General features: G+C 35.4%; 1 protein-coding gene across 2 annotated transcripts in view; it reads right to left on the bottom strand.

The window, feature by feature from the left end:
* Positions 1–17,959, bottom strand: part of AFG1L (AFG1 like ATPase) — a 196,224-nt gene that overhangs the window by 100,088 nt on the left and 78,177 nt on the right. For both annotated transcript variants that reach the window (XM_008520642.2, XM_070559193.1), the window contains exon 6: positions 16,517–16,616. In XM_008520642.2, the coding sequence (XP_008518864.1) occupies positions 16,517–16,616 (100 nt within the window). The remainder of the gene's footprint in view (positions 1–16,516; positions 16,617–17,959) is intronic.

Genomic DNA, 17,959 nt, shown 5'->3' with positions numbered 1-17,959 from the left:
TAATAATACTTACAGATGAAATACATGCAAAGAGGACTTTTTAAGTAATTATAAGGATCTAAATACTTTGGAGATGCACATGGATATGCAGATCTTTTCCTTAAAAATTCAAGTGTCAAAACCAACAGGGTGAATAATGCTTATTCATGTAAGTACATATCGGTTTAGAGTAAGAAAAACTTTTAAGACAGGATATTAAAAGTTTTCCTATAAATTAACACAAAATAATTACACACCTTATGGAACCAATCTGATTTACCATTCCGGGAGATTCTCATTTTAGTATAGAGTAAAAGAAAATGGCAGCTTTAGACCATTTAAGCAGCGAGAGCTTACTTAGCTTCTTTTTAAAAAACTAATTAGAGTTCAACATACATTTATGAATTCCTACTATACGTCTGTGCTGAAATGAGTGCTGAAGATATAAGGTAAAAAAAGGAGGAACTAGGATTTATAGAACAGCTACCAGGAGCCAGGCAATTTGCTAGGCAAGGTATGGTACACAAATTAACACTACAAAGTAGACATTTCTACTCAACTTTACAAATAAAGAAACTGATATTCAGAGTTGTTTAAATAATTTGCTGCATTCCTAGCCAATAATTAATATACCCAGGAGTCAAGACCTTTAATGATGCTAAAACTTGCAGACTTTTTCAGAAGCATGCTGTGACCACTTGGGCTCATCACAGCTGATAGACACAATCAGACCACAACCGTGATTCAAGGTAAAAAGGGACACAAAACATAAACAGAAAAGACAGAGCAAGAAGTTATTGATTTTATCAAGGTTCAAAGGCCGCTTTAGAGAGGTAACAATGGGACTGGACTACTTCGGGAAAATGAGCAGGATGCCACCAAGCAGAGAGGAAGAAACGGTATTGTAGGCAGAAGAGTCAGCATGAGCTCATGACTCTCTCTTCCTTCTTTTCTAATACTATACAGTCAATTACTCAAATGCCACGTTCTCTATCAACCTTCCTTGAATCCACTATAGTAGACAAACTTTTAGAGTGGCTCTCCTGAATTCCCAGACCCGGCATTATAGCTTTGTGTAAATATTGGACACCAGGAACAAAAAACAGTTATCCCTGAGAATAGGAAACAACAAATGCAGTGAGTTCTACAACTGCCCCAGCTTAGTGCCTGGTGAAAGTTTATAGAACTCTGCACAGGGAAGCAGAACCCAGGCAGAGACTGGCAGTCTCCCTGAATTGAGATGGATGAGAGTCCAGGGAAGAAAATGCAGCTAGAGTTCACAGGACAGAGTACCAGAGAAGAGAAAGCTGCCAAGTGAAAAAGTTCTAGAGATCTGCTGAGGGGCCCAATTGAGTTCTCAGCTGAATACTGTTGAGTCCAAGTGTGTGAGGAAACTACCCAAAGCCAGCCAAAGAATCATCTGAAAGTATTAAAGAAAGCCCATACATAGCAGGCAACAGTGCCTGTCTTCACCAGTCAGATCAGAAACCCTCATAATTCATGGCATACTGGGTAGGGTACTGAGAAGAAACTCATCTCACTAGCGAGAAAAATTAGTCCTAGACTAAATGCTGCTCTGTCCTGCCATACAAAGCTTAAAAGCAATACCCAAAAGAATCAAACTATTTCTAAGAAAGAGAATAAAGCTCAAGAATATTTATGGGAAAGAAAAAATACCCAGCACCCAACAAGGTAAAATTTACATTGTTTGCCATCCAATAAAAAATTACTAGACATGCAAAGAAACAGGAAAATACGACCCATAATGAGAAGAAAAGATCAGTCAATAGAAATAGACCCAGGACTGACACAGATAATAAATTTAGAAAACAAGAACATTAAAACAGTTATGGCTGTATTCCATGTGTTCAAGCAGCGTGAAGAAATATTGATCATATCAAGTGGAGACACGGAAAATACAGAACAGAGAATAGTGAACTGTGGGGCAATTTTAAGCAACCTAATACATGTGTAACGGCAGTACCCAAAGTGGATGAGAGGAGGGCATAGAAAAAAATATTGGAAGGAATAATGGTTGAAATATTTCCAAACTTGATGAAAACTATAAACCCATAGATCTAAGTTACTCAATAAAGCCCAAGCACAAGAAACATGAAGAAAACGACACCAAGGCCAATTACAATCAAATTGCTTAAAACTGGTGATTAAAGAAAAAAAAAAAAACCTAAAAGCAGCTAGAGAAAAAAGATACATTACATATAGAGGAATAAAAATAAGAATGATAAAAATTTCTCATCGGAAACAATGCAAGCCAGAACATAGTGGAGGAACATCTTTAAAGGACAAAGAAAAATAATAATAAAACTGTCAACAAAGAATTCTATCCTGAGCAAAAATATCTTCTAAAATACATACTTTTTGTGACAAAAGCTGAAAGAATTCATCACCAGAACACCAGAATTCCAAGAAATCTTAAAAAGAAGTCCTCAGGCAGAAAAACAATATTGGGTGGAACCCTAGAATACACAGAAGAATAAAGAGCACCAGAAATGGTAACTGTGGGTAACATAAGCCATTTCTTTACTATTATCTAAATCATATTTAAAGCAAAAACAATAACAATATATTTTGGGATTTATAACATGCATGGAAGTAAAATGTATGAAAACAGCACAAAAGCTTGGAGGAAAGAAATGGATGTATACTGTTCTAAGGTTCTTACACTATACAGATAGAAGTGGTATAATATCACTTGAAGGTAGACTGTAATAAGTTAAAGATATATACTATAATCTTGAAAGCAAACCACAAAACCTTTTCTAAAACCTCATAAAAATGGAATCATAGAGTATATGTTCTTTTGTATAAGGCTTCTTTAACTCAGCCTGTTTCTGAAATTCATCCATGTTGTTATATGCTCATTCCTTTTTATTGCTGAGTAGTACTCAATTTTACGAATATGCCACAGTCTATCCATCCTCCAGCTGATGAATACCCAAGTTGGTTCCAGTTATTGGCTACTATAAGTAAAGCTGCTGCAACCATTCTTGAAGAAGTCTTTCTGTGAACTAACTTTCCCATTTCTATAGGCAAATAGCTAGGAGTTTAATTGTCGAGTCATAGGGTAGACGTTTAATGTTATAAGAAAATGCCAGACCTTTTTTCCAAAGCGTGTGTCACATTTTACATTCCTGTCAACAGTCAATGGGAGTTCTAGTTGCTCCACATCCTCATCAGTATTTGGTTTTGCAAGTCTTTTTAATTTTAGTCATTGTGGTGAGTGTGTAGTATGATGTTTCACTGTGCTTTCAATTTACATTTACCTGATGACTATTGAAGTTGGGCATTTTTGCACATGCCTACTAGTCAAAAGAAGTGCCTGTTCAAAAATTGGACACAATTTTTATTGGGTTGATTGTCTTTCTACTATTTCTTTATATATTCTGGATACCATTCTTTTGTCAAACATATAATTTACAAATATTTGCTCCCTGTCTGTGGCTTGCCTATTCATCTTCCTGAGGTACTTTCAGAGGCAGAAATTTTCAATTTTGTTGAAGTCCGACTTCTCTCTCTTTTTTTTTATGTTACTGCTTTCTGTGACTTGTCTAAGACCCCCAAGTCATGAAGATACACTTCAATGCTTTCCTCTAAAAGTTTATAGGTTTAGCTTTTCTGCTTAGGTCTAGGATCCATCTCAAATTAATTTTTGTATACCATGTGAGGCAGGGGTCAAAGTTCGTTTTTTCCATATCAGTGTCCAGTTATTCCAGCATCATTTCTTTCCCCTATAACAGCTTGCCTTGCTGCCTTTGTCAAAAAGTCAAACCATCATATAAGTAGGTATCTATTTCTGGGCTCTCCATCCTCCATTCCAATCACTAATCTCCAGTGATTAATTTTTCTATCCTTATGCCACACATCTTGATTATGGTAGCTTTATAGTAAGTCTTGAAATCAGCTCTTGTTTGTCCTTCAACTTAGTTGTTCTTTTTTTTTTTTGAGGAAGATTACCCCTGAGCTAACATCTGCTGCAAATCCTCCTCTTTTTGCTGAGGAAGACTGGCCCTGAGCCAACATCCGTGCCCATCCTCCTCCACCGTACAGGTGGGACGCCTACCACAGCATGGCCTGTGAAGCAGTGCCATGTCCACACCCGGGACCGAACCAGCGAGCCCCGGGCCTCTGAAGCGGAATGTGTGCACTTAACCGCTGTGCCACCGGGCCAGCCCCCGTTGCTCTTTTTTAAGATTGTTTTGCTTATTCAAGGTACTTTTCATTTCCATATAAAATTTAGAATCAACTTATTGATTTCTACCCCCCAAAAAGCAAGCTGTTATTATGACTGTGATTGCACTGAATCTATAGGTCAATTTGGGAAGAAGTGACATTTTAAAAATTTTGAATGTTCTAATCCAAGAAAATAGTATATCACTCCATTTATTTAGGTCTTCTTTAATTTCTCCCAGCAATGTTTTGTAGTTTTCAGTGTAGCGGTATTATAGGTTTTCTGCTAAATTTACTTCTAATTATTTTATGCTTTTAATGCCATTATAAAAAAATGTTTATTTCATTTTCCAATTATTTGCTACAAGTGTATAAACATATTGATTTTTGCATAGTAATCTTGTAACCTGTGACTTTGTTAAATTCACATATTAGCTCTATGAGCTTATTTGGAGATTTTAAACACATTTTTATGTCAAAAGTGTCTTCTATAAAAATAGACATTTAGTTCTTCCTTTCCATTCTTTATGTGTTTTTTGTTTATTTTTCTTGCCTTATTTCAAGACCAGGATGTCTGATATTATGTGGATTAGAAATGGGAAGAGTAAGCATCATTGCCTTCCTTGTTCCCAATCAGAAAAGGAGAGTACTCAATATTTCACCATTAAATATATTTACTAGTTTTTGGTAGATGCCCTTTCTCAGATTATAGAAGTATTTTTCTATCCCTAGTTGGTTGTTGTTTTTTTTTTAAATAAAATGCTAACCCTAGCATTTTATAATGAATGGGTGTTGGATCCTGTCAAATGTTTTCTTCTGCATTTATTGAAATGATCATATTATTTTTCTCCTTTATTCTGTTAATATAGTAGATGACACTGATTGATTCTCAAATTTTAAATCAATGTTGCATTCCTGGGATGAACCCTACATGGTCATGATGTATTATCCTTTTCATATATAGCAAGATTTGCTTACTGCCAGTATTTTCTTGTTATTTTCTTGCCTATGTTCTTGAAAGATATTAGCCTGTAATTTCCTTTCTTCGGAATGCCTTAGTCAAGTTTTGGTGTTATAATTATGTTGGCCACATAACAGGAGTTGGGAAGTGTTTCCCATTCCTTTAGTTTCTGAAAGAGTTTGTGTAAGAATAATGTTATTTCTTTCTTAAATGTTGGATAGAATTCATCAGTGAAAACATCTGTGCCTGATCTTTTTTAGGGGGAAGGTTTTTGACACCAAATTCAGTTTTTTAAATAACTATATCGAAATTCAGATTTTGTTTCATTTTGTGGCAGTTTTAGCAATTACATAGTTCAATAAATTTGCCCATTTAATTTAAATTGCCACATTTGTTGTCACGAAGTTGTTCATAATATTCCTCTTATTATCCTTTTCATATTTGAAGGAACTATAATAATCCTTTCATTCTTAATATTGGTAATTTGTTTTCTTTTTTTCTTGATCAGTCTAGTTAAGGGTTCTACAAATTGGTTCTTCTCAAAACACTCAGTTTTGGGTTTGTTAATTTTACTATCGTTTGTTTTCTATCTCTGGTTTCTCCTCTTACCTTTATATTTCCTTCCTTTCTTCTACTTACTTTTGATTTAATTTACCTTTCTTTTTCCAGCTTCCTTTATTTCTTTTTAATTGAGCTATTATTGACTAACATCATATTAGTTTCAGGTGTATGACAAAATAATTTGATATCTGTATATATTGCAAAATGATCAACCAATAAGCCTAATTAATATTCATCACCACATAGTTAACAATTTTTTTTCTTGTAATGAGAACTTCTAAGATCTACTGTCTTAGCAGTTTCAAATATACAATACAGTATTATTAACTATAATCACCATGCTGTATACTACATCTCCATGATTTATTTGTTTCATAACTGTAGGTTTGGACGTTTTGACCACCTTTATCCATTTTGCCTACCTCCGCATCCCCATCTTTGGCAACCACCAATCTGTTCTCTGTATCTATGAGTTCAGTTTTTTTTGTTTGTTTTTTAGATTCCACACATAAGTGAGATCATATGGTATTTGTCTTTCTCTGTCTCACTTATTTCACTTAGCATAATGCCCTCAAGGTCCATCCATGTTGTCACAAATGGCAAGATTTCCTTTTGTTTAATGGCTGAATAATATTCCACAGGATATATATACCACAACTTCTTTATCCATTCATCCAACGATGGACATATAGGTTGTTTCCATCTTGGCTATTATAATTAATGCTGCAATGAACATGGGGGTGTAGATATTTTTTCAAAGTGTTTTTGTGTCCTTCAGATACATACCCAGAAGTAGAATTGCTGGATCATATGGTAGTTCTATTTTTAATTTTTTGAGGAACCTCCATACTGTTTTCCATAGTGGCTGCACCAATTTACATTCCTACCAACAGTGCACAGGGTTCCCTTTTCTCCACATCCTCACCAACACTTGTTATTTCTTGTTTTTTTGATAATAGCCATTCGGAAAGGTGTAATGTGATATCCCGTTATGGTTTTTGGTATCCATTCCCCTATGATTAGTAATGCTGAGCACCTTTTCCTGTACCTGTTAGCCATCTGTATGTCTTCCTCAGAATAACGTCCATTCAGACCCTCTGCCCATTTTGTAATCAAATTGGTTTTTTTGCTATTGAGTTGTATGAGTTCTTATATTTGGAATATTAACCCCTTTTCAGATACATGATGTGCAAATATTTTCTCCCATTCAGTATGTTGCTTCAAAATATTTTCTAATTTTCCTTTTGATTTCTTATGTAATCCATGGGTTATTTATATGTATTGTTTAATTTGCAAATATTTTAGAGTTTCCTGGACTATCTTATTGTTATTGACATTTAATTTAATTCCATTGTGGTAAGAACACATATTCTGTAGGATTTCAAACTTTGTAAATTTTTATTAAGACCATTTATGGCCCAGCAAATGTTCAATATTGGTGAACATACAATGTGCACTTGAAAAGAGTGTATTCTGCAGTTGTTGTGTTTGATGTTCAATAAATACTAATTAGGTCAAGACAGATGATTATCTAAATCTTTACAAATCTTACAAAATTTTGTTCATTCAACTGCTTCAAGAGGGATATTCAAATTTCTAACTATGATTGTTCAATTGTCTAATTCTCTCACTGAATCTATTTTTGCTTTGTATAATTTGAAGATATGTTATTAGGTACATACACACTTATGATTGTTATGGCTTTCTAATAAGTAGACTTTTTTATCATTATGAAATGTCTTTCTTTATCTCTAGTAATATTTGTTTTGATGCCTATATTTTTGGAGTTTTGGATGAAACTTGGAATTGGTTAACATATTTACATAATTTATAAAATCTTAAGTACAGACCTCACATAGACTTTACATGTGCTAGACAATGCTTAACTGTCTCTTCTTCACAAAATATTTGGGTTAAATAGAAAAATTGACATTTATATTACTTTCTTTTCTCTTTCTTCCTTTCTTGGTTCTTGCCTTCCTTCCATTCTTCTTTCGTTCCTTTTTAATCATTGCCACTCAGTTTAGAACAACAAATAAAATTCAATTTACTCCAGAGAGATTCACCACCACCACTATCCTGATCATAAGAGTTTATTTTTAAAAGTGCCAATAATGTGTTTGCTGACACACAAGTTAATAAATCAGAAAGAAAAGTTAGGGTAATCTACACATCTATTGTTGTTGATGTTAATTTACTGCATTTACTGTATCCTTGCCTAATGTTTTCAATGAAAACTGCCTTAGAAATGGCAGGAAGATGAAATCCTTTCCATCAATCCTACAAATGGTCCTATAAATTGAATCTGTTTTTTAATCAAATAATCATCACTGGCCTTCAACTTTAGATATCCTACAACATTTTAAATGGTTCAATCGCCTATAACAAGGATAATAGGAATCCAAGGAAATTACAGGCTCTACAGAGTCTTTTTTTTTTTTTTTTGGTGAGGAAGACTGACCCTGAGCTAACATCTGTCACCAATCTTCCTCTTTTTTCCTTGAGGAAGACTGTCACTGAGCTAAAATCTGTGTCAATCTTCCTCTATTTTGTATGTGGGACACACCACCTCAGCATGGATTGATGAGCAGTGCATACGTCCACACCCAGGATCCGAACCTGCAAAGCCCGGGCGCTGAAGAAGAGCGCATGGAACTTAACCACTATGCCACCAGGCTGGCCCCCACAAGGTCTTTTTTTTTTTAAGAACCGTGAGAAAGAAACTTTACAAAATGTTACATAAAATCTTGATTATAAAAATACTACCATCCATACACTTATATATTGATTTTCAGTGAAGTCAAACATTAACGAAGTAATTTTTCACACCAGAGCTGCTTTATAAGATAGAAGTCAATGGACTTAAATATCATGACTGGAGTCTTCAATAAGAAAACAAAACTTGTGTATTTCTGGGAATCTTTCATGCATGAGGAAGACCCAAAACCAGCCAGGCAACAACTAGTCGCAGAGACTCCAACTCCCCTGTTAACTTTTAGAACCATTTCATTATCAAGTGTGAGGCTGAGGCTCAGCCAACAATAGCTTTGGTTTTGACTCTAAAGGTTGTCATTGGAGTGGGAAGTCCTTACCACCAGATGGGGTGTTGGTGTGAGTGAATGGGATTCCTTGACTAACTTGTTTAGCATTCATTTAAGTTCATTGTGTGTTTTGCACTAATCTCTACAAAAATTGTACAGATGAGTCAGCACAGTCTTAGCATCTCTCTCCATGACTTCCCTTTTGTGATATCACTTCTCATTTCCCAGCAGTAGTGCTTGCCCCAAACTCTGCCATCTGGTTCTTCAGGACAGAGAAAACTGTGGGCTTTCTACCAGAATTTCAGACACCCAGTGTAATACTGACTTTACCTGCCCCAAAGTTAACAGCACTGAAAAAAACAAACTGGAAAGTCTCTCCATTTTGGACCTTCTTCCAAGTTCTGTCTCCCCTATAGAATCTGCCTGCCTTTCTTCCCTCTCTAGGACCTTCAGATCGTTGTGCTTCGTTATTTTGTTCAGAATTTATGATTGCTGTCCAGCAGGGAGGTCATTCTGCTAGGAGTTTACTCAGACATACCAGAAGAAGTTTTAGTTTTTAATAGAGGAATGTGAATGATTTATATTTCTTGTCATTGACATGCCTGATCTTGTTTCATGCTTTTTGTTCACACTTTTTTTGTTTCTTCTGTTTTCTAGCTTTTGCTTAAGAAATATTTTTCCTTTGATCTTTTGTCTTTTCTACTAATTTGAAAAGTAGAAGGCGTATCTTAAATTCTAAAATACTTGACTGTGTAGTTCCCTACTTATTAGTGCCACAAATAATGACTCTGTCACTCAGGATCTGTAAACTCTCCCTCTAAGGGGAACAAAATTTACAAATACATATGCAAGCAATAACTCAAATATTCATTTACACTCAATTCATTGTCACAATAATTTTCTTATTTCAAATATTTCCTTTTAGTAAGTTCACATAAAATCTTCTTTCCTCCAGGAGACTTCTTTACTTTTTTTTATCATATTACTCTCTTTATTCTGCTCCTACGCTCTGGCAGAGCTTCTTGCTTTCCTACATCACTGATTTCATTTTCTGTAGTTTTAATTCTGTACTTTAGTGCTTCTAATGCTGACTTTAATTGATTTAATTTAATTAATTAATCTCTTCTTATTTCGTTTAGCTTTTTTTATTTCAACTGATTTCTTAGTAAAAAGGTTTTCAGCTCAATCTGTTGTCTTCTTTCAGCTTAGATCATCTATATCACAGAGTCTGTTTTCCTAATTTTTAAAGAATACAAAATAGAAATTTTCCAATACTTACTTCTCTTTCCTACTTATTGTTCCTATATTAAGCTATTTTCTCTTTATACAACCTTGAACAAGGAGTGGTATGACTAATCTCAGTGAATCTCTGTAATCAAGATATGTGGTTTCTCCTCGGTTCTCTTCACTATCAACATGGTTGTTCTTAAAATCGTCTTATCTGTATTGTACTTCAATGTTAAAAAGTAATAGTTGGTATCTTTGCCTTGTTCATACTTGCAGTAGAAATATAACGTTCCCACTAAGCATAATTCTGACTTTTGAAATGATATATATATATATTTGGTATCGTGTTAAGAAACTATACACCTATTTATATTTTATGGAGTGACTTTATCAAGAAAGATGCTGAATTTTGCTAAATAGTCTTTCAGCTTTGATAGTGAACACCATTGGATTTTTTCTTCCCAAAAGCATTAATACAATAAATCGCATGTGTGTATGTGCACGCGTAACTGCTAGCCAACCATCTAGTGATATCCAGTCTTTTATTTCCTATGGATATGTTGGCTCGAGGAAGGATACACAGCGTTGTTGCCTGATAATCTAAGTAACACAGGATTATTCTTGGACATTCTAATGCTATCTGTAGTATTTTCCTTATAACAAACAGGAAATCAAAAACTAGAGGGGCCAGTCCCATGACCAAGTGGTTAAGTTCACATGCTCCACTTTGGCGGCCCAGGATTTGTGGCTTTGGATCCTGGGCATAGACCTACACACTGCTCATCAGGCCATGCTGTAGTGTCATCCCACATAGAAGAACTAAAATCACTTGCAACTAGGATATACAACTATGTCCTGGGGCTTTAGGGAGGACAAAAAAAAAGGAAGGTTGGCAACAGATGTTAGCTCAGGGCCAATCTTCCTCACCAAAAAAGAAAAAAAAAAAAGCATTAAAAAAAAGTAGAAAGTCCAGAATACACTGTTCTCACAGTTCTTCTAGCTTCAGTTAATAAAGGGACATTTTTCTTTTTACTACTTTGTGTTTTACTGTCAAAGAAACATAGTCATTTCAACTTACATACTCTATTTCCCCATAAAAATTTATTCTTATTTTTGATTGAATAGGTTCTTAAGTTTAATTATTAATTTCAAATTTTTAATTAATTTAATCTACTAGTCTAATTTGTTGATAGGGTCTCCAGGCACTTAAATCTTATAATATTATTTTTCAGTACCAGAATATCACAAAATTAACAAAATTTTATTCCAGAACATAAAAAGTGAGTAACATATATGAAATTTTAATTGTGGATTTTTGTTTCTAGCTCTTCCAATGACCTGACAATATAATCTTTCAAAGGTAAAAATATGTCTACTTGTATATAGACTATATAAAATATTTACCTAAATGACAAAATTGCTAAATAAATCATTTACTTGAGATTTTATAAAAATAATAAATTGAATACAAACTATCCCTAGATATATTTTAGCTGAAAATTTTCCAGCAATTTCCCATTCCTGTGGATCTGATCCAAGATCCTCTCTACTTCAAGTTAAAGAGGCTTAATCAGATTATCCTGGAAAATATAAAATAGTAGCACTACAAATTTCATGCTGGAGATGTTATTTAAAATATACTAAACATATTTTGAGCTCGAGAGAAAGTGGGAAAATCCCTACAGACCAGCAAACAAACAGGAAGCTAAAGTTGTAATCATAAACTGACACTGGTTTGGGGTTTTAACAACTACACGGTGTGCAGAGGGTGAGGTCTTGGACCCAAGTGAGGTGGGAATTAGAATTTAGGAAAAACAGTGACATAGAAACGGCCACTCCCTAATACCTTATTCCCTTCACCCTCCTCAAGAACTGCTTCCCCTTCTCTTCTATGGGACTTTCCCAGACCACTTCCCTCCAAAGCTATTTTCTCTCCTAGGTTCCCAAATTCTAGTGTTGCTTTTACTTTACTATCAATTATTTTCTATTAAAATTATTTATTATTAATGTTTCTGATCATTTTCTATTAAAATTAATAACTTATTTGTCTATAAGTTGACAATTAAGTTGTTAGCTGATAAAAGATTAGGGTACGATTGTAACCTCCACCTACAATAATCCTCATTCTTGCCCATGAAAGCGATGCATTATAACTAGAAATGAAGGGAATTAAATAAATGAAGTAGAAGAAATTTAAACAGAGAGGCTAAAGGATTAATGAAGAAAAAAATATATGTGCTCTTCTCCACTGGGCAATACCTTCTGGACCTCTAATCTTCAGATTTTTCTCTCTTTATTGAATGACAGGCACCACCACCCACCCAGCTGTATAAGCCAGAAATTTAGAAATTGTCCTTTCCCTTTTCCTTGGTATCTAACCTACAACCAGATATTACCATTTTACTTCTTAAATATCTTTCAAATCTATCCTCTCGATATCCATTGGCATCACTTATACCAGAGTTTCTCAGCCTCGGGACTATTGACATTCTTGGCTACATAATTCTTTGTTGCGGGGGGTAGCCCAGTACATTACAGGATGTTTCAGCAGAATTCCTGGCCTCTACCTACTAGATGCCAGTGGCAGTACCCACGCCCTCCCACCCCCGCCTAGTGGTGGTAGTTAAAAATGTCTCAAACATTGCCAAATACCCTGGTGGGCAAAATAGCCGTCCTGCTGAGAATCAGTGGCCTATACCAAGCTATCATCATTTCTTGCCTACTGTACTGCGAGAGCCTCCTACTACGTCCCCCTGATTCCACCATATCACTGCACCCCATCCCTCAATGCATCCTTCACACTATAACCAGGGTGACATTTCCAACTCTGATCTTGTCAGCCCCTGCTTAAAGCACTTCAATGGCTTCCCATTTCTTCTAGAATAAAATCCAAAATCCTTAGTATTGCTTTACAAGGTCTAGCTCTCACTTCTCCAGATTCATCTTGTTCCTCACTGCATCTACTTCCCCTCCTTGGCTGCACTCCAGCCACACTGGCCGCCGTTCAGTTCCTCAAGTGGGCCATTCTCTTTCCAGGCATGGGGCTTTGCCTCAACCCTCCGCCAGGAATGTCCTTCCCTCACATCTTGTGACACTCTGAGAAGAAATAGATACTATTAAAAAAATAATAATAACCTATCTGGGGCCTTAGATGAAAAGCTGTGACCTAAAGAAAAAGTTAAATGCATTTTGATGGTTGGAAAAGAGGACATGCTTTATCTGGGACAGGGAAGAGAGAGATCCGTGATGACCAGCAAGGAGAAAAGATGGAGGATGATGTGTTCAAAGGGTCACAAAACCTAGGTTCTACCCCCTGTTCAGCCATTCACAAGCCACAGGATTTGTTTTTAATTTACATACTGTAAAATTAACCTCTTTTTTGTGTACAGTCCTATGAGTTTTAACACATGTAACCACCACCACAATCAGGATACAAAACAGTTCTATCACCCCAAAAGTTCTCTTGTGCTGCCCCCTTTGTAGTCAAACACTTCCCACCTTAGTCCCTGCAACCACTGACCCATTCTTTGTCCTACAGTTTTGCCTTTTCCTGATATCTACACTTAATCTCTCTGAGTGTTGTTTCTTTAACCCATGAAATTATTTATACACACACATATACACATAGAGAGAGAGAGAGAGAGACAACATAATCTTCTTAGATTAAAATATTAAGCTATTTATGATGATTGTTTGTCTGCCATGGCTAAAAAAAGCTAGTATACGTCCAGCTTCCCCTCTATGATATATATTTAGAAAAAGCTGTCTTTAAGTTTGTGGCTAATGCCCAGTTTATGCAATTCTGCACCTGGAACTTTCAGCCTTCTCCAGAAGGGTAGCTCCACCTCAGATTTCTGCATGCTACCTTGGTGGGCTTGTAACTTAGTTCACTCGTACAAAGCTCTGAGCTCCAGAATGTTCCTTACTCTCTCCTTGTGGTTATCTTTCCTCAATTTACCACACTGCAGTAGCCTAAGCAGCAACTGCAATCTTCCTTTCAACAGTCTTTGTTGGGGGAGTTCCAAGCTTGTTCTAGCACCTTCCTATTTACGAACATGGCTTGTCACTGAATATCTAAATGTAATACTGACGATACTGTTAAGCCAACAAGTTAGCCAGAGTAGAGTCATGCCTCACTTCCACCTAGACAAATGATCTAATGTCAAAAAGTTCACTGCCTGGGGGCTGGCCCCGTGGCCGAGTGGTTAAGTTCGCGGGCTCCGCTGCAGGCGGCCCAGTGTTTCGCTGGTTCGAATCCTGGGCGCGGACATGGCACTGCTCATCAAACCACGCTGAGGCAGCATCCCACATACCACAATTAGAAGGACCCACAACGAAGAATATACAACTATGTACCAGAGGGCTTTGGGGAGAAAAAGAAAAAAATAAAATCTTTAAAAAAAAAAAAGTTCACTGCCTGGGTTTATAGGGTTGCTACACTAGTAAATCACAAGAATGCCATAGCTAACATAACAGTTTTAATAAGCGCCTCGGACAAAATCATTCATAATTCTCTTATAGTGTAACAGATTAGGTATAACTATAGTTGCTTGAATAACTGGATCCAAAAAGTATTGATTAATTAATTAATGTCTCCCTAAAATAAGGGCTCCAGAAGTATGCCACAGGGGTCTAAACTTGGTCCTATCCTATGTATACATTTTAATTAATGAATGGCTGAAGATATAGAAGCATGATTGCCAAGTTTATAAAGGTCATAGTTAGTAGGGATAGCTAAAAATAATTTGTTAGATATTAACATAAAAGATATTAAGATAAATCAGTAAAAAGGAACAATGTAGACAAACTAATAAGCTGAAATGTAATATGAAGAAAAAGAAACCAACCACACAAATATAGAATGAGAGAGATCTAGTTTAACAGCAGCTCACATAGTAAGATCTGGGTGTATTAGATTATAAATTCATTATAAATCATCAATGTGACATGGCTTATTTTTTTAAAAAGACTCACACCATTACATTGCTCTTTTCAAGTTCACTAGTGAATTCCAAGTTCCAGTGGTCCATTCTCAACCTCATTTTCGCCTCCTAGCGGTATTTAACAAAGGCGATCATCCACCCTTTTTGTATCACTTTCCTTTTCCTCACTTGACACTCTCTTGGTTCTCCTCCTACCTCACTGGCTGCTTTTTACAGCTTCCTTTAGGACTAATGACTTCTAAAATTATATCTCCAGTTCAAATCTTACCAATAAATCTAAACTCTTATATGCATCTGGCTCCTCATCATAGAAACCCTTACTTCCATCTCCCTACTCAAATCTGCTTCTTCTGCAGTCTTCCCCATCTCAGTGAACAGCAACTTCACCCTTCCAATTGAGTAGGTCAAAACCTTTGAGTCATTCTTGATCCCGTTCTTTTTTTTTGATACACTATATTCATTCCATCAGTAAGTCTTTTTGGCTCTGCCTACAAAATACATCCAGAATCTGACCCCTCTTACCACCTTCACTGCCCCCTCATCTCCCATTAGGATTGTTGCAATCATCTCCTAAATGGTCTTCTTACCTCCAGACTTGAAACCTCATCCCCACAGTCTATTCTCAATACTATAGCCAGAGAGATGCCTTTAAAACACACATTCATTCAACATTCAAAGACTATTCACTGCGATGTATCTATGCGCTAGGCACTTTTAGGTGTTTAGAATACAACCATTAACAGAAGAGAGAAAAACCACTGCCCTCATGAAGCTTTAGCATCCTGGAAGGGGACAGACAATAAACCATAAATATAATAAGTAAATTATCTGCTGGGTCCATAAGTGCTACAAGGTAAAAAAAAAGAGAGAGCAGGTAAGTTGGCGCAGTGGCAGAAAAAAAGGGAAGGGATGTAGATTCAAACAGTGGGATAAGTCTAGGCTCACTAACAAAGTAATTTTTGAGCAAAGACCTCAAGGAAGCAAGGCCTTAGTTAGTCTTGCAGATGTCTGGTGGAAGAGCATTCCAGGCAGAAAGACGTGAATATTAAGAATGCAAAAATTACTATTTTTGGTTCCCTGGCCCTTCAACTGACCACATGATGAACTGAAAGATACAAGATTTTAAACTTGTTGTTTTTATCTAAATATGACTTATATTTAAATTCTTAAATAATTTCCTAACAAGCCACAAGTGCTTTTTTAGAAATGATAAATTAAATGAAGTACTAGAAACTACTTGTGCAAGTGAGTTTTAGGTCTTTTTCTAAAATTTAATTAGGAATTTTTTCTCTCATTTCATTGAGTTTCTTTCATTGCCTGCAAAGAGTTAGAAAGGCCTGCATTTTTCTATATACACGTATGACATGCCTAATACTCAGAGAAAAACAGCAAAGACATCAAACATGGAAAATCACCTAGATTTAGCTTGCTGAGAATAAACATTTTTCAAACACAAAAAACAACTGATTTTTTCAGATTAAGTCAGTCATAAAATTAATGATAAGCAAAGTCACCAGATTTATTAAAACCATAAAATGAGTACAAAATTATGGATTTTTTTAAAGCTTGTTAGTTTCCATCTAATTGGATGAGACTAACACAATGTTTGCTTTTACCTTCCGGTGGTCTGTTGGATGTTGCCACAACGACGACCCCGTTTTTGAACAGATTTTCAAAAAGCTGTTTCAGAATCATGGCATCAGCAATGTCAGTGACCTATGGACAACAACACATTTGTTTTATTTTAATTTCACTTCTGCTCTAACAAATTTGCTAATGGCTCATCTTTTTCTTTTTTAAGATAGAAGTGAATTCCAAGAGAAAAATTCTAATTATCATCATGAAGAAAAGAGTAGATAATTAAAAACATGAAAGACTATATAGTAGTCTTTTAAACTTGACTCTTTGTTTTTGTAAGCCTATCATTTCTATGCGAATTATCAAATGGTTCTATGTTAACTTCTTTTATAGTACTACAGGTGGAAAGCATAGATAATTGTACTAAACATTTAGGAAGTCTAATTAATTAGAACTAACATGACCAACTTCCTCCTCCTACTCCCATCACAGTCCTCCTTCTCCAAAAAAAAGGGAAAAAATAGAAAAAAAAACACACAGTTTGTTGCGATTTCTAATACCTTTCTGGCAAAGGCCCTGAAAAGGTGACTTTAAATGGTTATGAGACTTTAGAAATAAGGACAAGTAGCCAGCGAGACATAATCAGCTGCTGTTGAAAATAGAATGATATGACATAGATACTATTGTGCAATTGTTGCACAAAACAATTCAACAGATGGCCCATCACAAAAATAAGCAATTTCATTGTTCTTTTTAAGTGCCTTCTATTACTGTCCATGAATAATCAAAAGGCACTGCAGTCACTTCCAGCACAGCCAGCCTCTGCTAACCTTCGCAAACACAAATATTCGTTCTACCAACAAAAAAAAAACCTAACAAGAATAGTTAACACAGTGCTTCAAAAAAATAACTTCGGACAAAACCAGAAATGCATCAGTTATGAAACTATTCCATCCAAGTTAAGTTACGGAGATACATATAACTACTGATCTTTTCTAAAATTATTTTTTAAAAATCCATAATTAACAAGTAAGCCTAATGATAACTTTTTTAAAAGCTTTTAAAAATCACAAAGAAACACAGAAATTAAGGAGGGAAGGAAGCTGACTTCAAAAACAAATGTATAGTGAAGGTTGATATTCATCATTGCATCTTCCCCTACGAATATATTAATAACACAGCTTTTAGATACCCCCAATGTAAAAGTGTTTTTACATTTTCTTTAATAGCACATTTTAGATAATCTCAATAAAGCTTGTTTTATATTCACAAAATATATCATATAATATATGATCACACTGTTATTTTTAAACCATGTTAGAGTACATAGAAACTAGTGGAATTCTTTAAAATTGAATCAAAATACTAACAGTTACCCACTAAATGGCTATAACACAACTAATACCAACAACCTGGGTTACACAGGTCTAAATCACTTTTCTCCTTACAGTAGATATGTTACTCAGAAGTTTAATCATTTC

This window comes from Equus przewalskii, chromosome 9, assembly GCF_037783145.1.
Source record: "Equus przewalskii isolate Varuska chromosome 9, EquPr2, whole genome shotgun sequence".
Lineage (NCBI taxonomy): Eukaryota > Metazoa > Chordata > Mammalia > Perissodactyla > Equidae > Equus > Equus przewalskii.
The sequence above is the reverse complement of the archived record's forward strand: the minus strand, read 5'-3'. Positions and strand labels throughout refer to the sequence as shown.